Source organism: Pristiophorus japonicus, chromosome 16 (assembly GCF_044704955.1).
Source record: "Pristiophorus japonicus isolate sPriJap1 chromosome 16, sPriJap1.hap1, whole genome shotgun sequence".
NCBI classification, from domain to species: domain Eukaryota; kingdom Metazoa; phylum Chordata; class Chondrichthyes; family Pristiophoridae; genus Pristiophorus; species Pristiophorus japonicus.
This window is the reverse complement of record NC_091992.1, coordinates 121,511,946-121,537,184: the sequence shown is the minus strand read 5'-3', so window position 1 is coordinate 121,537,184 and position 25,239 is coordinate 121,511,946. Positions and strand designations below refer to the sequence as shown.

General features: G+C 48.6%; 1 protein-coding gene, 1 non-coding gene and 1 pseudogene across 2 annotated transcripts in view; all 3 read right to left on the bottom strand.

Annotated features, from left to right (window-relative positions):
- LOC139226779 (dynein axonemal heavy chain 17-like) overlaps positions 1-25,239 on the bottom strand; it is a 1,002,254-nt gene that overhangs the window by 882,755 nt on the left and 94,260 nt on the right. Inside the window, exon 4 of the mRNA XM_070857781.1 lies at positions 2,317-2,509. Within this exon, the coding sequence (XP_070713882.1) occupies positions 2,317-2,509 (193 nt within the window). The remainder of the gene's footprint in view (positions 1-2,316; positions 2,510-25,239) is intronic.
- trnak-cuu (transfer RNA lysine (anticodon CUU)) lies at positions 10,540-10,611 on the bottom strand. Its single transcript has one exon. It is a non-coding gene; the product is annotated as a tRNA-Lys (tRNA).
- LOC139227289 (5S ribosomal RNA) lies at positions 10,620-10,738 on the bottom strand (annotated as a pseudogene).

Here is a 25,239-nt window from a genome sequence, read left to right as displayed (position 1 = left end):
CTCATGTCTTCAAGATACCTCCCCCCAATTACTTTAAATCTATGCCCCCTGGTTGTTGACCACTCTGCCAAAGGAAACAGGTCCTTCCTATCCATTCTTTCCAGGCCCCTCATAATTTTATACACCTCAATCAGGTCTCCCCTCAGCCTCCTCTGTTCCAAAGAAATCAAACCCAGCATCTCCAAACCTCAGCCAAAATTCACCAATCCACGCAACATTCTTGTAAAATTCCCCTGCACCCTTTCCAGTGCAATCACATCTTTCCTGTAACGCACACAGTACTCCAGCTGCGGTCTAACCAGTGTTTTGTATAGTTCAAAGCATAACGTCCTTGCTCTTGTATTCCATGCCTCGACTAATAAAGGCAAGTATTCCATATGCCTTTTTAACCACCTTATCTACCTGGCCTGCTACCTTCAGGGATCTGTGGACCTGCACTCCAAGCTCTCTTTGTACCGCTACACTTTTCATTGTCATACCATTTAATGTGTATCCCCTTGCCTTGTTGGACCTCCCCAAATGCATTACCTCACACTTATCCGGATTGAATTCCATTTGCCACTGTTCTGCCCACCTGACCAGTACGTTGATATCTTCCTGCAGTCCGCAGCTTTCTTCTTCATTACCAACCACACAACCTATTTTAGTGTCATGTGAAAACTTCTTAATCATACCCCCAACATTCAAGTCCAAGTCCTTGATATGTACGTCAAAAAGCATGGGACCAAGCGCTGAGCCCTGTAAGACCCAGCACTGAGCCCTGCAGAACCCCACTGGATACAGCCTTCCAGTCACAAAAACATCTATCAACCATTATCCTTAGCTTCCTGCCTCTGAGCCAATTTTGGATCCAACTTGCCACTTTGCCCTGGATCCCATGGGCTTTTATTTTTGTGACCAGTTTGCCATGTTGAACTTTATCAAAAGCTTTGCTAAAATTCATATACACTACATCATACGCACTGCCCTCATCGACCCTCCTGGTTACCTCCTCAAAAAATTCAATCAAGTTAGTCAGACACGATCTTCCCTTAACAAATCCATGCTGACTGTCCTTGATTAATCCATGTCTTTCTTTTTATTTTTACCAATAATTTTCCCACCACTGAGGTTAGGCTAACTGGCTTGTTATTACTCGGTCTATCCCTTTCTCCCTTTTTAAACAAAAGTACAACATTAGTAGTCCTCCAGTCCTCTGACACCACACCTGTAGCCAGAGAGGACTGGATAATGATGGTCAGAGCCTCTGCTATTTCCTCTTTTGCTCGTCTTAACAACCTGGGATACATTTCATCCAGGCCTGGGGATTTATCCACTTTCAAAGCTGCTAAGCCCCTTAATACTTCTTCTCTCACTATGTTTATCTCGTCTAATATTTCACACTCCCCCTCTCTCATTGCAAAGTGTGCATCGCCACTCTCTTTTGTGAAAACAGATGCAAAGTATTCATTAAGAATCATACCCACGTCTTCTGTCTCCACGCACAATTTCCTTCATGATCTCTTTGTATAAGCCCTTTCTTTTAATTTTATACTAACTCATCAATGTTTTGTTGACCAAGGTTATTTAATTACACAAGTAGAGTTCTTGCCCTTTCGGGATATGTACAGATCTTGTGTTGTACTAAATACTTCTCTGAACACCTTAACAGTTCTGCCCATTCTACTGCGGTTAATTTTTACCTTTTCATGTCAAAGTCAGCCTTACTTAAATTTATTTAGACTTAAAACCTTGGTTTGAGACTCACTCTTCTCCCTCTCAAACCTAATATTGAATTCAATCATGTTATGGTCACTGTTTTTTGAGGATGTAACTAGTAGAGTGGATAAGGGAGAACCAGTGGATGTGGTATTTTTGGACTTTCAAAAGGCTTTTGACAAGGTCCCACACAAGAGATTAGTGTGCAAAATTAAGGCACATGGGATTGGGGGTAATGTAGTGACGTGGATGGAGAACTGGTTGGCAGACAGGAAGCAAAGAGTGGGAATAAACGGGTCCTTTTCAGAATGGCAGGCAGTGACTAGTGGGGTACCGCAAGGAATGTGAAAATCAACATCAATGCAAAATGAATGTAACCTCTTTACTTGGTCAGGTCATTAAACCTTTATGGCAAATTGATGTTGATATTCATATTTGTAGGCAGATTGGGGTTGGGTTGATCCTATTAACATTTTATAAGGGTGTCTTAATCATATTCAGCATCCTAAAGTACTAATGTTGCAAGTCTTTACAGGGCTCTGAAAAATTTGTAACTAATAAAATGTGAGGTTTCTGATCGATTTACTGCCTTATTTTAAATGTGAAATTTATGATCACCTGTTCATTAAGACATTTTAGATCCTTCAGTCTTAAGTCCCAGAAATCCATCTCTTCTCTAGGCAGAGGGTTTAAGCCATCCAGCAAAGATTGTGCAGAATCCTTGTTTAATACATCTTTCGCTTGATGTGTCCAATCAATGACTACAGATTCAATAGCATGTAAAACGGCACCATCTACTTGAATGAGTGAGCTGGAATTTTAAAAAAAACAATCATAATGTAGCTAGCCTACCACTGTCACTGGGTATCGATTTCAAATATACAGCATGGCACAATTATTGGTTGATTATCTTAATTACTCGAACTCAAAGTGCATATCACAGCACAACTACAAATAATATATTTCATGTTATGTTTGTACACCCTATATTTTGAATAACTTTTTACTATTCAAACACATTATGCATTCTCTGCATACCATAGGAATTAAGCACCTCCTCATGTTCCTTTCAAGGTGTCTCTCTAGCAACATTTTCTCATGTTATTTAAACATTTAGAAGCTGACACTGCCAACTATGGTAATTCCATTGCTGCATTAATAAGTTCTACAGACACCAAATCCATTCCATCTCAGAATAACTGACTTATTTTGATATCGGGGAATAGGTCAATCCAATTGAGTCATTGTATTGTGACATCATGAATAGTGTTGCGTAGTATTGGCCCAGAGCCACTTCTGTAGGGACTATGGTCAAGAATTCCAGCATCAGCCCTAATTAGAATCATAGGGAGGCCCATCGAATCTGAGCCGATTCTTTCGAAGAGCATTCCAGTTCGTCCCATTCCCCCCGCTCTTTCTCCATATCCCTGCAATTTTTTTCTCCTTTAAGTATTTATCCAATTACCTTTTTAAGGCTACTATTGAATCTGTATCCACTACCCAATTAGGCAGTGCATTCCAAACCTAACCACTCATTGTATAAAAAGGGTTTTCCTTTTGTCACTTCTGGTTATCGACCCATCAACCATCGGAAACAATTTCTCTATCTAAACCCTCCATGATTGTAAACACTTCTATCAAATCTCCTCGTATCCTTCTCTGCTCTAAGGAAAACAACCCCAGCTTCTCCAATTTATCCACATAACTGTAATCCCTCATCTATGGAACCAGTCTGATCAATTTCTTCTGCAGCATCTCCAAATCCTTCACACCTTCCACAATTGTGGTGCCCAGAATTGGATACAATACTCCAGCTGGGGCCAAATTAATGCTTATATATAGGTTTAGCGTAACTTCCTGGCTTTTTTCCTCGTGCCTCTATCTATAAAACCCAGGATCCCATATGCCTAATTAACTGCTTTGTTACTCTGTCCTGCCACTTTAAAAAATGTGTGCATGTGCACCCCCAAGTCTCTTCTTGTACCTTTAAAATTGTACCATTTAGCATGTATTGTCTCTCCTCATTCTTCCTACCAATTCTGTGTTGAATTTCATCTGCTGTGTCTGCCCAGTCCAACCGATTTATGTCCTTCCGAAGTCGATTACTACCTTCCTAACTGTTTACTGCACTTCCAAGTTTTGTGTCATCTGCAAATTTAGAAATTGTTACCTGTAACCCCACCCAGTCCATGTCATTAATGTATATCAAAAACAGCAGAAAGTCCATATATACATTACCTGCAATGCCTTCATCCACCCTATCTGTTACCTCATCAAAAAACGCAATCAAATTAGTCAAACACGATTTGCCCGTAACAAATTAGATCTGGTTCTCCTTGGTTCAGTGACAAAGCCATGGCATTTGCTGTGGCTCCGAGCATATGACAAGAATGCTTGAATCTTATGAAAATCTTAAATCCTATGGGAAATTATAATAATTCTCCTTGATACTGCGACAAAGAGAGCAAAATTCAACTTGATTATTTCTATTGCAGACTCTGCAAAGTCAAAATTAAAGAGCTTGATTTGTATTTGCTTTTTCTTTCAGTGTAGAATAAAATAATTGATTTTCTACATTAACTTACGAGATTTTTTTCTCTTCCCCAGGTACATTTCCACTAAACTGATTCAGTACTGGAGAGAGCCTCCAGGCAAAAAGCAAATTCCTTATTTAATGGGCTGCATATAGTTAATGGGCTAAGCAGGCTATTTATAGAGTGACTGAAATAGTCATTGCAACATAAGGAACAGCATCTAACTTCTTTGGGACTGATGTGGAATTCCTGCAACCCCAAATTAGACAAAGGAGGGATGCTATTGTTGGAATACCTCGCTCCTATTGCAAGATGGTGCCCGGGATGGCAACTCCCTAGGGAGCTCCGCTGAACATCTTTACCCGTGGCCATCCAAAGCCATCCTACACCTTCTCTCCCCCGTTCTCTTCCTCACCACCATTTAAGTTTAAGCTTAAGTTCCCTCCTGACCCTAATCATGAGTGCATTTCCCACCCCCAAAGCACAAACCCGTGCTGCACGGACAATAACCTGAGCCCACCTATCGGGCCTCTCCGCAGCACCAAGAGCCTCTTGGACCTCTCCAGTGCTCCTGGAACTCACTCCCTCTCCGGATTCCGAGGATTTGGAACAAATCCCCCAGGTCTGAATTCTTTCCTGGGCACCTTGGGACTCCAACAGGTCGGCCTTCTGGTGGTGGTGTGATACAGGTTGCCAAAAGTTAAATACATATCACTCCCTCAGTACACTTATTTACAGGGTGAGACGATCTGAGGCTTTTCGCTCCCTTGTCGATCGTCTCGGTACAAATGTGGGTGTGGGTGAGTTGGTTAGTTCTTCACTGGGCTGCTGGGCAGCCAGCCTTGCCGGGCTGCTGCGGATGGTGAGTTCGGCTTCATGGTCAAAGATGATGTCGGTTGCCACTTGTGTGTGTGCTGGAGGGTCAAAGTTAGTGGTGTCTTCTTTGGGTTGTTCGTAGCTGTTGGTGAACCGCAATTTGATTTAGTCCAAATGTTTTCTGCACATTAGTCCATTGGCCAATTTGACCTGAAACATCCTACTCCCTTCTTTGGCTACCACCGTGCCAGCGAGTTATTTGGGACCATGTCCATAATTGAGTACAAACACAGGATCATTGACCTCAATATCACATGACAAATTTGCGCGGTCATGGTACATACTTTGTTGATTCCACCTGCCCTCCAGGTGATCATGGAGATCAGGGTGGACAAGAGAGAGCCTTGTTTTGAGCGCCCTTTTCATGAGTAGCTCGGCTGGGGAACCCCGGTGAGCAAGTGGGGTCTGGTGCAGTAGCTGAGCAGCACTCGGGACAGCCGGGTCTGCAGAGAGCCTTCCGACACGAGTTTCAAGCTTTGTTTGATGGTCTGAACTGCCCGTTCTGCCTGGCCGTTGGATGCTGGCTTGAATGGGGCAGATGTGACGTGCTTGATCCCATTACGGGTCATGAATTCCTTGAATTCAGCACTGGTGAAACACGGCCCATTGTCGCTGACTAGGACATCAGGCAGGCCGTGTGTGGCAAACATGGCTCGTAGGCTTTCGATGGTCGCCGTTCAACATGCTTACAGAGATTATTACACATTCAATCTATTTTGAATAAGCATCCACGAAGACCAAGAACATTTTGCCTAGAAATGGGCCCGCATACTCCACGTGGATCCTCGACCACGGTTTGGAGGGCCATGACCACAAACTTAGCGGTGCCTCTCTGGGTGCATTACTCAGCTGAAAGCAAATGTTGCACTGGCGCACGCATGACTCTAAATCTGAGTTGATGCCGGGCCATGACACATGGGATCTGGCTTTGGCTTTCATCATTATAATGCCTGGGTGGGTGCTGTGTAGGTCACAAATGAACGTTTCTCTGCCTTTCTTGGGCAAGACCACGTGATTACCCCACAACAGACAGTCCGCCTGCAAGGACATTTCGTCTTTGTGCCTGTGGAACGGCTTAATCGCTCCTGCATCTCCGCTGGGCGCTGGACCAACTCCAATGGAAGACATAGTTTTTTTTACCAAGGACAGTAAAGGATCCTAGCTGGTCCAGATCCTCATCCGGTGGGCCGTAATGGGTGACATTTTGTTTTCGAATGCATCCATTACCATGAAAAAGTCCGCAGGCTGTGCCACTTCCACCCCAGTGGTGGGCAATGGTAGCCGACTGAGAGCATCTGCGCAGTTCTCTTTGCCCGGTCTGTGGCGGATTACATAGTTGTATGTCGACAGCGTGAGCGGCCATCTTTGGATGCGGGCAGGGGCATTGGTGTTAATCCCTTTGCTCTCAGAGAATAGCGATATGTGCGGCTTGTTGTCAGTTTCAAGATCAAACTTGAGGCCAAACAAGTATTGGTGCATTTTTTTCACCCCGTAAACACACGTCAGAGCCTCTTTTTCAATCATGCTGTCAGCCCTTTCGGCCTTGGACAGACTCCTGAACGCATAAGCGACCGGTTGCAAAATCCCCGATTTGTTAGCCTGTTTTAACAGACACCCGACCCCGTATGATGACACATCGCAAGATAGCACTAATCGTTTACATGGGTTATACAGGACAAGCAGTTTGTTTGAACACAACAGATTTCTGGATTTCTCAAAGGCAGCCTTTTGTGAATTCCCCCATACCCAGTCGTCTCCCTTGCGCAGTAGCACATTTAGCGGTTCTAGAAAGGTCCTTAACCCGGGTTGGAAATTACCGAAATAGTTGAGGAATCCCAGGAACGACCGCAGCTCCGTCACATTCTGTTCTTGATGGCCTCCATCTTGGCGTTGGTGGGTCTGATGCCATCTGCTGTGATTCTTCTTCCCAAGAACTCAACCTCCGGCGCCAGGAAAACACACTTCGAGCGTTTGAACCTGAATCCCACGCGATCCAACCAACTAAGAACCTCTTCCAGATTCTTCAAGTGCTCAATGGTGTCCCGATCTGTAACCAGTGTCGTCCTGGAAAACTACGGTGCGAGGGACCGACTTTAGCAGGCTTTCCATGTTCCGCTGGAAAATTGCCGCAGCCGACCGAATCCCGAACGGGCAGCTGTTATAGATAAACAGACCTTTGTGCGTGTTGATACAGGTGAGGCCTTTTGAAGATTCCTCCAGCTCCAGCGTCATGTAGAGCGAGACCCTCCAGCCAGGATTGCAAATAGGTCGTCTGCCTTGGATAGCGGGTACTGGTCCTGTAGCGAAAAACAGTTAATCGTTACTTTATAGTCCCCACAAATTCTAACCGTGCCGTCCTCTGTAAGTATCGGGACAATCGGACTAGCCCACTCGTTGAATTCCACCGGCGCGATGATGCCTTCTCGCTGCAGCCTGTTAAGCTCAATTTCCACTTTCTCACGCAGCATATATGGTACCGCCCGTGCCTTGTGGTGGATGGGTCACGTACCAGAAACCAAATGGATTTGCACTTTTACCCTCGAGAAGCTTCCAATGCCTGGCTCAAATAACGATGGAAATCTGCTCAGAACCTGGGCACATGAGGCGTCATCGACGGACGAAAGCATTCGGATGTCGTCCCAGTTCCAGCGGATTTTCCCCAGCCAGCTTCTGCCAAACAGTGTGGGGCTATCCCCTGGCACAATCCACAATGGGAGTTCGTGCACTGCTCCATCATAGGAGACTTTGACTTCTGCACTGCCAATTACAGGGATCAGTTCCTTAGTATAAGTTCTTAGCTTGGTGTGAATGGGGCTGAGCTTGGGCCTGGGTGCCTTGTTGCACCTCAGCCTGTCGAAGGCCTTTTTGCTCATTATGGACTGACTCGCACCCGTGTTCAGTTCCATGGATACTGGAATTCCGTTCAGTTCAACTCTCAGCATTATTGGTGGACATTTCGTGGTGAAGGTGTGTACCCCATACACTTCTGCCCCCTCGGTTTGAGTCTCCAATTCAGCCTGATCCACAGTGGATCGATCTTCCTCTGCAACGTGCTGGTTTGCAGCTCACCTGCACATTTGCTGGAAGTGTCCCATTGTTCTGCAGCTGTTGCATGCATAGTGCTTGAAGCGGCATTGATGCGTCCGATTATCACCTCCACAACGCCAACAGGGTGTTAACTGCCTCACATTAATGATTGACGGCGCACTCTGGGTTAACTGAGGTCATGCAGCAGCCAGTGTGTACATGTATATTACTGCTTGAAAACGATGTTATTTTGAGCACAGTACTGGCCGAAACCTCTTTATGCTGCAAAATTTGTTTGGTGTTGTCGCTGGTGGACATAAATGCCTGGGCTATCGTTATGGCTTTGCTCCGATTAGGAGTTTCAACAGTCAATAGTTTGCAAAGGATTACCTCATGGCCAATGCTAAGCACAAAAAAGTCTCTCAGCAATTGTTCTAGGAATCCATCAAATTCGCAATGTCCTGCAAGGCACCTTAATTCGGCAACGTAGCTCGCCACTTCCTGGCCCTCCGACCGTTGACACATGTAGAACCGATACCTCGCCATCAAAACGCTTTCTTTAGGATTTAGGTGCTCCCGGACCAGCGTACACAATTTTTCATAGGATTTAGTTGTGGGTTTTACCGGAGCTAGAAGATTCTTCATGAGGCCATAGGTTGTTGCCCCACAGACGGTAAGGAGGATTGCCCTTCGTTTGGCAGCGTTCTCGTCCTCTTCCAGTTCATTGGCCACGAAGTATTGGTCGAGTCTCTCCACGAAGGCCTCCCAATCGTCCCCTTCTGAGAATTTCTCCAGGATACCAACTGTTGTTTGCATTTTCGCGCAGTTGTTCGTTATCTCGTCACCAATTGATAAGCTCATAATAAAGGATGAAACTGAGTACTGTGAACAATGAGTAAGTATGACCTTAGCTCCTTTAATAAGACTCCAGAGTGCAGGTGCGGCATGGGTGGCCTGCTTATATACAGTGCTCCCAGGGGTGTTGGGATCCCTTGGGACTCCAACAGGTAGGCCCTCTGATGATGGTGTTATACAGGTTGCCAAGGATTAAATACATAACACCTCCCACTGAACTCTGTCCTCCCCTGAACTCTGTTCTCTCGATCTGGCAGCATCCTTCAGAATCCCTTCGGCCGTTTCAACACCAGCCCTGGAGTCCCTTTGGCAGGTTTAATTCTGGCCCCGGAGACCCTTCGGCAACTCAGAGCTGGCCTCAGCGCTGACCCCGGAGTCCCTTCGGCCGGCAGCCCAATCTGTGGAGGCGAAAGCAGCTGGAGGAGCTGCGGTGGAGCCACTGTCGGGCACGTGGCGCGGGTAATGGCCACGAGCACGTGGCGCAGGTAATGGCAGCGACCACTCTGACTTCTCTCACGACCTCTCAAGAAGCTAAAATGGAGCGTCCCTCATCCCCACTCCTCATCACACCTCAGATCTCCCACCATCTTTGCTAAAGGTGCTGTCCAGTGTCGAATTTACGGCTCACATTCCACCATAGGCAACTAGGCCCATGCAGTAGAGCCTGGTCTCCAGTCATCTCGGACCCCCTTGCCACTGGACCAAGACCTTGCTCTGCTAAGCTCGTGTGGTAGCCAGTGTGCAACGGCCGCCACACGTTAAAAGAACTCACGCACAGGCATCTTCCACCCTTCAAAATGAAGCTCAGGACCTGGAACGTCAGGACCCTCATGGACAACCCCAACAGCGACAGACTGGAACGCTGCACAGCTATTGTTGCCCAGGAGCGCAGACACTTCGACGTTGACATTGCCGCCCTAAATGAGACCTGGCGAGCAGGGGAAGGCCAGCTCAAAGAACAAGGTGGTAGTTACATCTTCTTCTGGAAAGGCAAATCAGAAGAACGCCACCTTCATGGAGTTGGCTTCGACATCAAGAATGAGCTGATGGGCCGTCTCAGAGACACCCCCTTCGGGATAAGCGAACAGAAAGCAGAGAGTCGGGATAAATGGGTCCTTTTCGGGTTGGAAATCGGTGGTTAGTGGTGTGCCACAGGGATTGGTGCTGGGACCACAACTGTTTACAATATACATAGATGACCTGGAAGAGGGGACAGAGTGTAGTGTAACAAAATTTGCAGATGACACAAAGATTAGTGGGAAAGCGGGTTGTGTAGAGGACACAGAGAAGCTACAAAGAGATTTAGATAGGTTAAGCGAATGGGCTAAGGTTTGGCAGATGGAATACAATGTCGGAAAGTGTGAGGTCATCCACCTTGGGGAAAAAAAACAGTAAAAGGGAATATTATTTGAATGGGGAGAAATTACAACATGCTGCGGTGCAGAGGGACCTGGGGGTCCTTGTGCATGAAACTCTTTTAGAACCAGCGAGGTGAGCTGCAAACTTGTTCAAGAACAGCATTGCAATTTGAAGCACCGCAAATACAATGTTCCCTGACCGGGAATCGAACCCGGGCCGCGGCGGTAAGAGCGCCGAATCCTAACCACTAGACCATTAGGGAAGCTGCTAAGCCTACTGCACCTGGTATTCCCAGGCAGTCTCCCATCCAAGTACTAACCAGGCCTGACTCTGCTTAGCTTCCAAAATCAGACGAGATCGGGCGTTTTCAGACTAGTGTGGCCATCCCAAAAAGTTAGTTTGCAGGTGCAGCAGGTAATCAGGAAGGTGAATGGAATGTTGGCCTTCATTGCTAGAGGGATGGAGTACAAAAGCAGCAATCCAATTCGGGAGCAACAAAGCAGCTCGACAGGCAGCTGAAGGCCGAGGTCCAACAAAAAACCCATGACATAAAGAATGGTTGGTGGGTGTAAAAAGCACTGGAGATCCAGCTGTTGGCTGACAACCACGATGTGCAAGGTTTCTTCAGCACAGTCAAGTGCACCTAATGCCCAAGCACCCAAGGCCCCACCCCACTGCTGGATACCGAGGCAGTCAGGGCCCGCTAGAAGGAGCATTTAGAAGATTTCCTTAATCGAGACTCTGCCTTCGACACGAGTGTCCTTGACTCCATCCCTCAGCATACCTGCCACCATCTCAGCGAGAAAACGCTATCCGTCAGCTCAAGAACCGCAAGGCCTCAGGAGCAGATGAAATCCCCGCCAAGGCACTAATGTATGGCAGAGAAGCACTATTGGCATGAATGCATGACCTTATCTCTCTTATCTGGAAGGAGGAGAGCATGCCAGGAGATCTCATGAGATGCCGTAATTGTGACCACCTTCAAAAATGGGGACAAGTCCAACTGCGGTAACTATAGAGGAATCTCCCTGCTGTCGGCCACTGGGAAAGTCATTGCAAGAATCCTCCTCAGTCGTCTTCTCCCTGTGGCTGAAGAGCTCCTCCCAGAGTCGCAATGCGGATTCCGTCCACTGAACGGTACAACAGACATTATCTTTACCGCACGTCAACCTCAAGAGAAATGCAGGGAACAGCATCAACCCTTGTACATGGCCTTCTTTGACCTCTCAAAGGCCTTTGACACCGTCAACCGTGAAGGACTATGGAGCGTCATCCTCCGTTTCGGCTGCGCCCAAAAGTTACTCACCATCCTCCGCCTGCTCCACGATGACATGCAAGCCGTGATCCTGACCAACAGATCCACCACACACCCAATCCACATCCAGACCAGAGTTAAGCAAGGCTGCGTCTTCGCACCAACGCTTTTCTCAATCTTCCTCGCTGCAATGCTCTATTTCACGCTCAATAAGCTCCTCGCTGGAGTGGAACTAAACTATAGAACCATTGGGAATCTTTCAACCTTTGCCGCCTCCAGGCTCGATCCAAGGTCGTCCCAACCTCTGTCATCGAACTACAGTACGCGGACGACGCTTGCGTCTGCGCACACTCAGAGGCCGAAATCCAAGCCATCGTCAAAACCTTCACCGAGGCGTATGAAAGCATGGGCCTTATGCTAAACATCCGTAAGACAAAGGTCCTCCACCAACCTGACAACACCACAAAGCACTGCCCTCTGGTCATCAAAATCTACGGGAGGCCTTAGACAATTTTCCATACCTCAGAAGTCTACTATCAGCAAGGGCAGACATCGATGACGAGGTCTAACACCAGCGCAGCCTTCGGTCGCCTGAGGAAGCGAGTGTTTGAAGACCAGGGCCTCAAATTTGGCACCAAGCTTATGGTTTACAGGGCAGTAGTGATACCCCTCACCCCCTCCACCCCCCTCCTATATGGCTCAGAGACATAAGAACATAAGAAATAGGAGCAGGAGTAGGTCATAAGGCCCCTCGAGCCTGCTCCGCCATTCAATAAGATCATGGCTGATCTGATCATGGATTCAGCTCCACTTACCCGCCCGCTCCCCATAACTCCTCATGCCCCCATCGCTCGAAACTATTTCGGTCTTAAATTTATTTAATGTCCCAGCTTCCACAGCTCTCTGAGGCAGCGAATTCCACAGATTCACAACCCTCTGAGAAGAAATTTCTCTTCATTTCTGATTTAAATGGGCGGCCCCTTATTCTAAGATCATGCCCTTTAGTTCTGGTCTCCCCTATCAGTGGAAACATCCTCTCTGCATCCACCTTGTCAAGCCCCCTCATAATCTTATATGTTTATATAAGATCACCTCTCATTCTTCTGAATTCCAATGAGTAGAAGCCCAACTTACTCAACCTTTCCTCATAAGTCAACCCCCTCATCACCGGGATCAACCTAGTGAACCTTCTCTGAACTGCCTCCACAGCAAGTATATCCTTTCGTAAATATGGAAACCAAAACTGCACGCAGTATCCCAGGTGTGGCCTCACCAATACCCTGTACAGCTGTAACAAGACGTCCCTGCTTTTATACTCCATTCCCTTTGCAATAAAAGCCAAGATTCCATTGGCCTTCCTGATCACTTGCTGTACCTGCATACTATCCTTTTGTGTTTCATGCACAAGTACCCCCAGGTCCAACTGTACTGCAGCACTTTGCAATCTTTCTCCATTTAAATAATAACTTGCTCTTTGATTTTTTCTGCCAAAGTGCATGACCTCACACTTTCCAAAATTATACTCCATCTGCCAAGTTCTTGCCACTCACTTAGCCTATCTATGTCCTCCTGCCGCCTCTTTATGTCTTCCTCACACATTGCCCTTCGTCCCATCTTTGTATCGTCAGCAAACTTGGCTACGTTACACTCAGTCCCCTCTTCCAAGTCGTTAATATAGATTGTAAATAGTTGAGGTCCCAGCATTGATCCCTGCAGCACCCCACTCGTTACTGATTGCCAACCAGAGAATGAACCATTTATCCCGACTCTGTTTTCTGTTTGTCAGCCAATTTTCTATCCATGCTAATATATTATCCTCAACCCTGTGAACTTTTATCTTGTGCAGTAACCTTTTGTGTGGCACCTTGTCAAATGCCTTTTGGAAGTCCAAATACATCAAATCCACTGGTTCCCCTTTATCCACCCTGTTCGTTACATCCTCAAAGAATTCCAGCAAATTTGTCAAACATGACTTCCCCATCATAAATCCATGCTGACTTTGTTGACCAAATTTTGCTTTTCCAAATGTCCTATTTCTGCTTCTTTAATAATGGACTCCAACATTTTCCCAACTACAGATGTTAGGCTAACTGGTCTATCGTTTCCTGCTTTTTGACTGCCTTTTTGTCTGCCGTGGACCATCTCAAAGCACTGGACAAGTACCAACACTGCCTCCGCAAGATCCTGCAAATCCACTGGGAGGATAGACGCACCAACGTCAGTATTCTTGCTCAGGCCAACATCCCCAGCATCGAAGCACTGACTGCATTCGACCAGCTCCGTTGGGCGAGCCACATCGTCCGCATGCCCAACACGAGACTCCCTAAGCAATCGCTCTACTCGGAATTCCTACACGGCAAGCATGCCCCAGGTGGGCAGAGGAAACGTTTCAAAGATACCCTCAAAGCTTCTTTGATAAAGTGCAAAATCCCCACCAGCACCTGGGAATCCCTGGCCCAAGACCACCCAAAATGGAAGAAGAGCATCCAGGAGGGCGCTGAGCACCTCGACTCTCGTCGCTGAGAATGTAATGTCCTTGCTCAATGGTACAAAACCCATATGAGGCACATTCTATGCACAAGGTCACTCTATGACCTGAACCTTTATTCACAGGACCAAGAAGTGATGACCCTGCGTGGGACCTCCCTTTATATACCTGGATGACCAGGTAAGGAGTGTCTCCCACAAGTTTATCTCCTGTGGTCAAGGTGTGCATTACTTAAGTATATACAGTATTGCAGTGGCGTTACATAGAGGTTACATACATGACATTACCTTCCCCCCCCCCCCCCAAAGTCTTATTGGGATCATAGGTTAAGTCTTTCAGGTGGTCTACGCTCCCTCGTGGTTCTGGTTGTTGAGCCTTGGCGTGAGTGTCTGTCACCTGTGGTGATTCCGGCCTTTCCGGGCTGACCGCCGGGACTGTGCATGCTGCTGAATGTTCTTGTTGCTCATTCACTGGCGGTGGTGTGAGCATTATCTCATGATTTTCCTCAGGTTCCCCAATGTCCATGCTGAACCTTTTTTTGACTTGGTCCAGATGCTTACGGCATATCTGCCCATTGTTAAGTTTAACCACGATGACCCTATTCCCCACTTTGTCTATTACAGTACCCTCAAGCCATTTGGGCCCCACGGCGTGATTGAGGACAAATACGGAGTCATTTATTTCTATACATCTCCCCCTTGAATTTCGGTCATGGTACTCGTTTTGGGACTGGCTCTTGCCCTCAACTATGTCGGTCAGGACTGGGTGAATGAGGGACAACCGAGTTTTGAGTGTTCGTTTCATAAGTAGCTCAGCCGGCGGGACCCCCGTGAGCGAGTGCGGTCGGGACCTATAGGCCAGCAGGAGGCGCGATAAGCGGCAATGAAGGGAGGGTCCTTGAATCCTGAGCGTGCCTTGTTTAATGATTTGGACCGCATGTTCCGCTTGGCAATTGGAGACCGGCTTGAACGGTGTTGTCCTGACATGGTTGATGCCATTGCTCGACATGAACTCCCGGAATTCGTAGCTCATGAAACATGGGCCATTATCGCTAACAAGGATGTCCGGCAAGCCGTGGGTTGTAAAGACCGCACGTAGACTCTCCACAGTGGTAGATGTCGTGCACCAATACAAAATGATGCACTCGATCCATTTAGAGTATGCATCTACCACAATAAGAAAATTTTTTCCCATGAACGGGCCCGCGTAGTCTACATGAATACATGACCATGGCCTGGTGGGCCAGGGCCACGGCTGAGCGGGGCCTCCCTGGGGACATTACCCAGCTGGGCACACGTCGTGCACCTGCAATCGCAGTGTTCCAGGTCCGAATCAATTCCCGGCCACCAAACATGTGACCGGACAATGGCCTTCATCAGCACGATGCCTGGATGCTCGCTGTGGAGTTCCCTGATGAATGCCTCCTTGCCCCTCTGGGGCATGACTACCCGACTGCTCTATAGTTGGCAGTCAGATTGGATGGAGAGCTCATCCATCCGCCTGTGAAACGGTCTGACCTCCTCAGGGCATGCTCAGTGTGCGGGCGCCCAATCCCCAGTCAGGACACATTTCTTAATCAGAGATAGGAGGGGATCTCTGTTTGTCCAGATTTTGATCTGGTGGGCTGTGGTGGGGGAGCCTGCGCTGTCAAAGGCATCAACGGCCATGACCATCTCAGCGCTTTGTTCCGCTGCCCCCTCGGTGGTGGCCAGTGGAAGCCTGCTGAGCGCGTCAGCGCAATTTTCGGTGCCAGGCCGGCGCCGGGTGGAGTAGTCATAAGCAGCCAGCGTGAGAGCCCATCGCTGTATGCGGGCTGACGCGTTGGCATTGACAGCCTTGCTGTCTGACAACAGGGATGTTAACAGCTTGTGGTCCGTTTCTAATTCGAACCTCCTGCCAAAAAGGTACTGATGCATTTTTTTTTTAACACCAGAGACACATGCGAGTGCCTCCTTCTCAACCATCCCATATCCCCGTTCTGCTTGAGAGAGCGACCTAGAAGCATAAGCCACAGGTTGTCGTTGGCCCTCAGCATTACTCTGCTGCAACACGGACCCAACCCCATAGGACGATGCATCACATGTCAGAACCAATTTCTTACAGGGTTCATACAGGGTCAATAACTTATTTGAACAAAGTAGGTTCCACGCCCGATTGAAAGCCCTTGACAGACTCCCCAAAACCAATCACAATCCTTACGCAGGAGCACGTGAAGCGGCTCCAACAACGTGCTTAAGTTCGGCATAAAGTTCCCGAAATAGTTCAAGAGTCCCAGAAATGAACGCAACTCCGATGTGTTGTCGGGCCTGGGCGCTCGTCGAATCGCCTCTGTTTTGGATTTGGTGGGCCGAATCCCATCTGTAGCAACCTTCCTGCCCAAAAACTCAACCTCAGGAGCCAAAAACACACATTTAGACTTCTTGAGTCGCAGGCCTACTCAGTCCAGTTGGCGTAGCACTTCCTCCAGGTTGTGAAGGTGTTCCTCAGTGTCACGACCCGTGATGAGGATGTCGTCCTGAAATACGATTGCTCCAGGAATGGATTTGAGCAGGCTTTCCATGTTTCTTTGAAAAATCGCGGCCTCTGATCGAATGCCAAACGGGCACCTGTTGTAAACGAACAGTCCCTTGTGCATAGTGATGGTGGTCAGTAGTTTAGATTCGTCAGCCAGTTCTTGGGTCATGTAGGCTGAAGTGAGATCCAACTTGGTAAATAGCTTGCCGCCTGCCAGCGTGGCGAAAAGATCCTCCGCTCTCGGGAGCAGGTATTGGTCTTGTAGGGACACCCGATTGATAGTGGCCTTGTAGTCGCCACAGATCCTGACAGAACCATCCGCTTTTAGGACGGGAAGGATGGGGCTCGCCAAGTCGCTGAATTCAACGGGCGAGATGATGCCCTCTCAGCAAACGGTCCAATTCGTTCTCAATTTTCTCCCGCATCACATACAGCACCGCTCTGGCTTTGTGGTGCACTGGTCTGGCATCCGGGATGATGTACATCACTACTTTGGTACCTTTGAACGTCCCGACGCCAGGTTGGAATAGTGATTCAAATTATTGTAGGACTCGTGAGCACGAACTTCGCTGCACAGATGACATTGCGTGCACATCCTCCCATTTCCAGTTCATCTCAGCTAACCAGCTCCTCCCCAACAGAGCGGCACCATTGCCCGGGACAATCCAGAGCGGCAGCCGGTTCGCTGATCCATTGTGTGTGACCGCCAACATTGCACTGCCTAGTACTGGAATGATTTATTTGGTATATACGTCCGTAGTTGTGTCTCAATGCGTTCTAGTTTGGGTCTACTGGCTTTGAGTGGCCATCGCTTTTCGAATTGTTGAACGTTCATGAGTGACTGGCTGGCCCCCGTGTCCAGCTCCATGCGTGCAGGGATGCCGTTTAATAAAACCTTCATCATCATTGGTGGCGTTTTGGTATATGAGCTGTGAATGTTTGCCACATGAACTTCAGCGTCCATTGATTTGCCCCAAGAGTCATCCTGCCTCACAGATCCCTCTTCTGGTCCATCCGCCTCGTAAATTAGCCTGGTTACAGGCTTCCTGCACATTTGAGCTAAATGGCCATTGAGGTTGCAATTTCTGCAGACAAATTGTTGAAACCTGCAAGTCCTGGCAGAGTGTTTGCCCCCACACCTCCAGCATGAGCTGAGATTCCCATTGTTGTGAACAAAGGAGCTATGACCCGGCATTCCTCGCTGATTGTCCCTTTGACTGCCCTTGAGTACCCTGTTAGTGGGTGTCAATGGCCCCATCCCGGACCACATTGTCCACTGTGATGGCGTAAATGTCCGTTCAGCCTGCCATTGTCTCTGTTGAAAACCTACTCTGGGGTCTATTGCTGCCTGGAGTGTGTCGAACTGCCCTTGCCTGCGGGGCTCTGAGTGACGTTTATGATATTGATTCCCTGATCCCCCTCCGCGTTGGAGGCAGAATTGCGCGCATATATTATTAGTTTTCTGAGCTCTTCAAAGGTTTTATCCGCCGGCTTTTCGGGTGCTAGTAGGTCCTTCATGAGCGCGTAAGTCTTAGGTCCGCAGCTGGTCAGCAGATGGTCCCTTCGCTTGTCGGCCGCTGCATCTCCCAGCCATTCTTTCGTGACAAAGCTTTGCTGGAGCCTCTCAAAGAAATCATCCCAGTCCTCACCAACACAGTACCGTTCCTCTGTGCTACCGGTGGCCATTCTCGTGGGTTGTTGATTCCCGTTTCTCGTCGCCAATGTAATGTCCTTGCTCAATAGCACAAAACCCACACGAGGCACATTCTATGGACAAGGTCACTCTATGACCTGAACCTTTATTCACAGGACCAAGAAGTGATGACCCTGCGTGGGACCTCCCTTTATATACCTGAATGACCAGGTAAGGAGTGTCTCCCACAAGTTCACCCCCTGTGGTCAAGGTGTGCATTGCTTAAGTATATACAGTATTTCAGTGGTGTTACATAGAGGTTACATACATGACAGAGAACATGCAGAAATCAAGTGCAGACAGCGGAAGGAATGTGCGACAAACCAGGCTCCCCACCCACCCTTTCCTTCAATCACTGTCTGCCCCACCTGTGACCAGAGACTGTAATTCCCGCATTGGACTGTACAGCCACCTGAGGACTCACTTTTAGAGTGGAAGCAAGTCTTCCTCAATTCCGAGGGACTGCCAATGATAATGACGACCTGGAAAGAAGCCATTATATGCAGCAGCATGGGACATGTGGAAGGAGGCAGCTGTAGCTGAATGGGAGCTCATTCACTCCAACAACTCCCTTGGAGTGGTGGAAGAAGTTTGATGACCTCACCTCAAAAACATGAGATCTACTGGTACCCTTTTATCCACCCTGTTCGTTACATCCTCAAAGAACTCCAGCAAATTTGTCAAACATGATTTCCCTTTCATAAAACTATGCTGACTCTGGTTGACTGTATTATGATGTTTTAAATGTCCTGCTACTACTTCCTTAATAATGGACTTCAGCAGAGCAGGTCTCCAGTCGTCCTGGTTAAGCCTTGCCACTAGATAAAGGCCTAGCTCTGCCAAGCCCGTGTGGTGGCTGATGTCCAATGCTCACCACATGTTAAGAAAATCCATGCACATGCATCTTCCACCCCATCAATTGGAGTTCAGGACTGGAAAATCGGGTCCTTCATTGAAACATCTGTGAACCCATGTGGAAGCAAGTCATCCTCGTTCAAGAGACCGCCAATGATGATGAATAACGGACTCCGGTACTTTCCCAATGACAGATGTTAGACTAACTGGTCTAGTTTCCTGCTTTCTGTCTTCCTCCTTTCTTAAATAGGGAATTTTGGCAGATTACAACCAATGCATCCACTATCTCTGCAGCCACTTCTTTTAAGACTCTAGGATGCAGGCCATCAGGTCCAAGGGACTTGTCCACCTTTAATCCCATTAGTCTGTCTTGTACTTTTTCTCCAGTGATAGTGATTGTTTTAAGATCCCCCATCCCAATTATTGGGATGCTTTTAGTGTCTTCTACCATGAAGACCGATACAAAATATGTGTTCAAAGTCTCTGCCATTTCCCTGTTTCCCATTATTAACTCCCCAGTCTCATCCTCTAAGGATCAACATTTACTTTAGCTACTCTCTTCCTTTTTATATACCTGTAGAATCTCTTACTGTCTATTTTTATATTTCTTGCTAGTTTACTCTCATAAACTATCTTCTCCCTTTATTACTTTTTAATCGTCCTTTGCTGGTTTCTAAAAATTTCTCAATCCTCTGGTCTTCCACTATTCTTCGCAACATTGCATGTTATCAATTTGATACCAACCTTTACTTACTTAGTTAGCCACGGATGGTTCATCCTTCACTTCTCACTGGAATATATCTTTGCTGAGAGTTATGAAATATCTACTTAAACGTTTGCCACTTTTCATCTACCGTCTTACCCTTTAATCTATTTTCCCAGTCCACTTTAGTCAACTCTGCCTTCAGAATTTTGCAATTACATTGATTTAAGTTCAGCACTCTAGTTTGTGACCTAGCTTTCTCACCCTCAAACTGAATTTGAAAATCTACCATTCTATGATCACTCTTCCCAAGAGGATCCTTTACTATGAGATCATTAATTAATCAAGTTTCATTACACATTACTAGATCTAAAATAGTCTGCTCTCTGGTTGGTTCCACAACGTATTGTTCGAAGAAAACATCCCAATTACACTCTATGCCAATTTGATTTGTCCAATCAATATGAAGATTAAAATCACCCATGATTATTGCCGTACCTTTCTTACAAGCCTCCATTATTTCTTGATTTATACTCTATGCTACAGTGTCATCATCATAGTCAGTCCCTCGGAATCGAGGAAGACTTGCTTCCACTCTTAGAATGAGTCCTTAGGTGGTTGAACAGTCCAATACGAGAGCTTTAGTCCCTGCCACAGGTGGGACAGGACAGTCGTTGAGGGTATGGGAGGGTGGGACAGGTTTGCCGCACGTTCTTTCCGCTGCTTGCACTTGTTTTCTGCATGCACTCGACGATGAGACTCGAGGCGCTCAGCGCCCTCCCGGATGCACTTCCTCCACTTAGGGCGGTCTTTGGCCAGGGGCTCCATGGTGTCGGTGGGGATGTTGCACTTTATTAGGGAGGCTTGGAGGATGTCCTTGTAACGTTTCTTCTGTCCACCTTTGCTTGTTTGCCATGAAGGAGTTCCGAGTAGAGCGCTTGCTTTGGGAATCTCGTGTCTGAAATGCGGACGATGTGGCCTGCCTAGCGGAGCTGATCAAGTGTGGTCAGTGCTTCAATGCTGGGGATGTTGGCCTGGATGAGGATACTGATGTTGGTGCGTCTGTATTCCCAGGGGATTTGTAGGATCCATCACAGACCTAATCCACATCCGGACCGGGGTCAAATGGCTGTATCATCGTCCCAACCTTCTTCGCAATCTCCCTCACTGCCATGCTCCACCTCACAGTCAATAAGCTCCCCGCTGGAGTGGAACTAAATTACAGAACCAGTGGGAAGCTGTTCAACCTTTGTCATCTCCAGGCCAGGTCCAAGACCACCCCAACCTCTGTTGTCGAGCTACAGTAAGCGGACGACGCCTGTGTCTGCGCACATTCAGAGGCTCAACTCCAGGACATAGAAGACGTATTTACTGAGGCGTATGAAAGCATGGGCCTTGCGCTAAACATCCGTAAGACAAAGGTCCTCCACCAGCCTGTCCTCGCCGCACAGCACTGCCCCCCAGTCATCAAGATCCACGGTACGGCCCTGGACAATGTGGACTATTTCCCATACCTCGGGAGCCTTTTATCAACAAAAGCAGACATTGATGAGGAGATTCAACACTGCCTCCAGTGCACCAGTGCAGCCTTTGACTGCCTGAGAAAAGATTGTTCGAAGACCAGGCCCTCAAATCTACCACCAAGCTCATGGTCTATAGGACTGTAGTAATACCCACCCTCCTGTATGGCTCAGAGACATGGACCATGTACAGTATACACCTCAAGTCACTGGAGAAATACCACCAATGATGCCTCCGCTACAGTGTAGCTACTGTTAGGGGACCTATAGACTTCTTTCCCTTATTATTTCTTATCTCCACCTAAACTGATTCTACATCTTGAAGGTCACGACATACCTGTCCCACGCCCATCACAGTACAGCCAGGCTCATTGGAGCGGCGTCCGAGCCCAGCAGGTACCTGAGGGTTGGGTCCAATGGGGGGCTGAGAGTCGGGCCCAGCAGGTGCGGAGGTCAAGCCCAGTGGGGGGCTGAGTTGGGCCAGCAGATGTGGTGGCCGATCCCAGCGAGATGAGGCGTCCGAGCCCAGCGAGGGGTGGTGTTCCAGCCCCAACACCACCCCAGCAAGGGGAGGCGTTCGAGCCCAGCGAGGGAGGAGGTCGAGCTCAACGAGGAGCGGTGTTCGAGCCCAGCGAGGGGTGGCGTTCGAGCCCAGCAAGGTGAGGCGTTAGAGCCCAGCGAAGGGCGGCATACGAGCCCAGCGGGGGGCAGCATTCGAGCCCAGCGTGCGGCGGAGGTCGAGCCCAGCGAGGGGCGGCACAGCATTAAACAGCAGCGGGGCCATGGCCCAGGAGCGCTGCGCATCAAAGAGGTCGTGGCTCACGTGCGGCGCATCATTTAAAAATGGAGGGGTCGTGACCCAGGAGCGGAGCAGCATTTAACAGCGGCGGGGCCGTGGCCCAGGATTGGCACAGCATATAACAGCGGCAGGGCCGTGGCCCAGCATTTAACAGGGGTGGGGCCGTGGCCCAGGAGCGGCGCAGCATTTAGCGGTGGCGGGGTCGTGGCCCATCATTTAACAACAGGGGGGTCGTGGCCCAGGAGCAGCGCAGCATATAACAGCAGCGGGGTCGGGGCCCAGGGGAGGCACAACAAAGTTTGGTCTCCAGTCATCTTGGTCAATCCTCACCACTGGACCAAGACCGTGTGGTAGCTGATGTGCAACGGTCACCACACGTTAAAAAAATCCACGCGCAGGCATCTTTCACTCTTTAAGATGTAACTCATTGTAACACCCGTGAGCCCTTCTTTTTTTGATGTGAAGAGCGTTATCCTCGTTACGAGGGACTGCCTAGTAGTAGTGGTATGTAGAGTATATGAAATGGATAGTTTTTAAATGGCTTGAGATAGCACATGAATGATGGAGAGGGAGATTGTGGAGGGGGACTGGGGGAGGGAGAGAAACTGGGGGGAGGAAGAGAAAGAGACTGGGGAAGGGAGGGACTGGGAGCAGAGAGACTGGTGAAGAGGAGACGGGGGAGGGAAAGAGAGAGATTGGGGAGGGAGAGAAAGAGAGACGGTGGAAGGAGATAATGGGGGGAGGGAGACTGGGGGCGGGGGAAGAGAGAGTCTGGGGGAGAGAGAGAGAGAGACTTGAGGGAGGGTGGAGACTGGGGGTGGGAGGGAAAGAGAGACTGGGGGAGGGAGAGGGACTGGGAGCAGAGAGACTGGGGAAGAGAAGGAGACGGGGGAGGGAGAGAGACTGGGGGAGGGAGAGAGAGAGGGAGATTGGGGAGGGAGAGAAAGAGAGACGGAGAAGGAGATAATGGAGGGAGGGAGACTGGGGGCGGGGAGAAGGGAGAGAGAGAGGCTGGGGGAGAGAGAGACTTGAGGGAGGGAGAGAGAGACTTGAGGGAGGGAGGGAGACTGGGGGAGGGAGACTAGCGGGAGGGAGAGAGACTGGGGTCAAGAGAGAGAGACACTGGCGGGATTGAGAGAGAGAGAGAGAGAGAGAGACTGGGAATAGGGAGATAGAGAAATTGGGGAGAGAGAGAGAAACTGGAAGGAGGGAGAGTGAGAGACTGGTGGGAGAGAGCGGCTAGGGGAAGAGAGAGAAACTGTGGAGCAAGACAGACTGAGGTAAGGGAGGGAGAGAGACTGGGGGGAGGGAGAGAGCATGCCTTGTTTAATGATTTGCACTGCTCTCTCCACCTGGCCGTTGGAGGCCGGCTTCAACTGTGCCGTCTTGACGTGATTTATTGACATGGTCAATTATAAAGTCTTGGAATTCTGCGCTGGTGAAGCACGGACCATTGTCACTGACCAATATGTCAGGGATTCCGTGCGTTGCAAACATGGTTGCGAGGCTCTCCACAGTGGTGGAGGTTGTGCTCGAGTTTAAAATGGTGCATTCGATCCACTTTGAAAATGCATCTACAACTACGAGGAACATTTTGCCCATGAATGGGCTCGCATAGTTTACATGCACCCGCGACCGTGGTTTGGTAGGCCAGGGGTAGCCTGCTGAGCGCGTCGGCACAGTTGTCTGTGCCTGATCTGTGCCTTATGGTACAGTCGTAGGACGCCAGCATGAGCGCCCACCGTTGAATTCGCGGCAAGGCGTTGGCGTTTATTGCCTTGCTCTCGGATAGGAGGGACGTGAGGGGCTGGTGGTCGGTTTCTAATGCGAACTTGGCCCCGAAAAGGTATTGGTGCATCTTTTTGACACCGTACGGGCAAGCGAGCGCCTCCTTCTCGACCATTCCGTACCCGCGCTCCGCCCGCAAAAGTGACCTGGAGGCATAAGCTATGGGTTGTAATTTGCCCGCACTATTGACATGTTGTAAAACGCACCCAACCCCTTACGCTGATGCATCACATGTGAGAACTAGCTTTTTACCTGGAGCAAAGAAATTCAAAACACTGTTGGAACACAGAAGGTTGCATGCCTTATTGAAGGCGCCTTCCTGGGCGTCCCCCCAAAACCAATCGCACCCCTTTCTGAGTAGCATGTGGAGAGGCTCCAGCAGCGTGCTTAAGTTCTGCATAAAGTTCCCAAAGTAATTGAGTAGCCCGAGAAAGGCGCGCAGTTCTGAGACATTCCGGGGCCTGGCTGCCAGGTGAATTGCTTCTGTTTTGGGCTCTGTTGGACAGATTCCATCAGCGGCAATTCTTCTGCCCAAAAATTCAACCTCGGGTGCGAGAAACAGGCACTTGGATTTCTTGACTCGTAGGCCTACCCGATCCAACCGCTTTAGTACTTCCTCCAAATTACGGAGATGGGAGTCGGAGTCCCTGGCCGTGATAAGTATGTCGTCTTGAAATACAACCATCCCCGGGATGGACTTGAGCAGACTCTCCATGTTGCGCTGGAATATGGCAGCTGCCGACCTGATGCCGAATGGGCATCGATTGTACATGAAAAGGCCTCGATGTGTGTTGATGCTGGTGAGTAGCTTGGATTCCTCGGTCAATTCTTGCGTCATATACGCAGATGTGAGGTCTAATTTTGAGAAAAGTTTACCTCCAGTCAATGTGGCAAATAAGTCCTCCGCCCTGGGCAGCGGGTACTGGTCCTGTAGGGAGACTCTGTTTATGGTAGATTTGTAGTCCCCACAGATTCGTACGGATCCATCAGGCTTCATGACTGGGACGATAAGATTTGCCCAGTCGCTAAATTCCACAGGTGATATAATGCCTTCCCGCAGAAGCCTGTCTAGTTCGTGTTCAATCTTTTCCCTCATCACATAGGGTACAGCTCTGGCCTTGTGATGGAGCGGTCTAGCATCCTGTGTGATGTAGATTTTGACTTTGGCCCCTTTGAAAGTGCCCACACCTGGCTGAAAGAGATGTTCAAATCGCTTTATAACTGTTGAGCAGGAGGTCCGTTCCTCTAATGACATGGCATGGACATCATCCCATT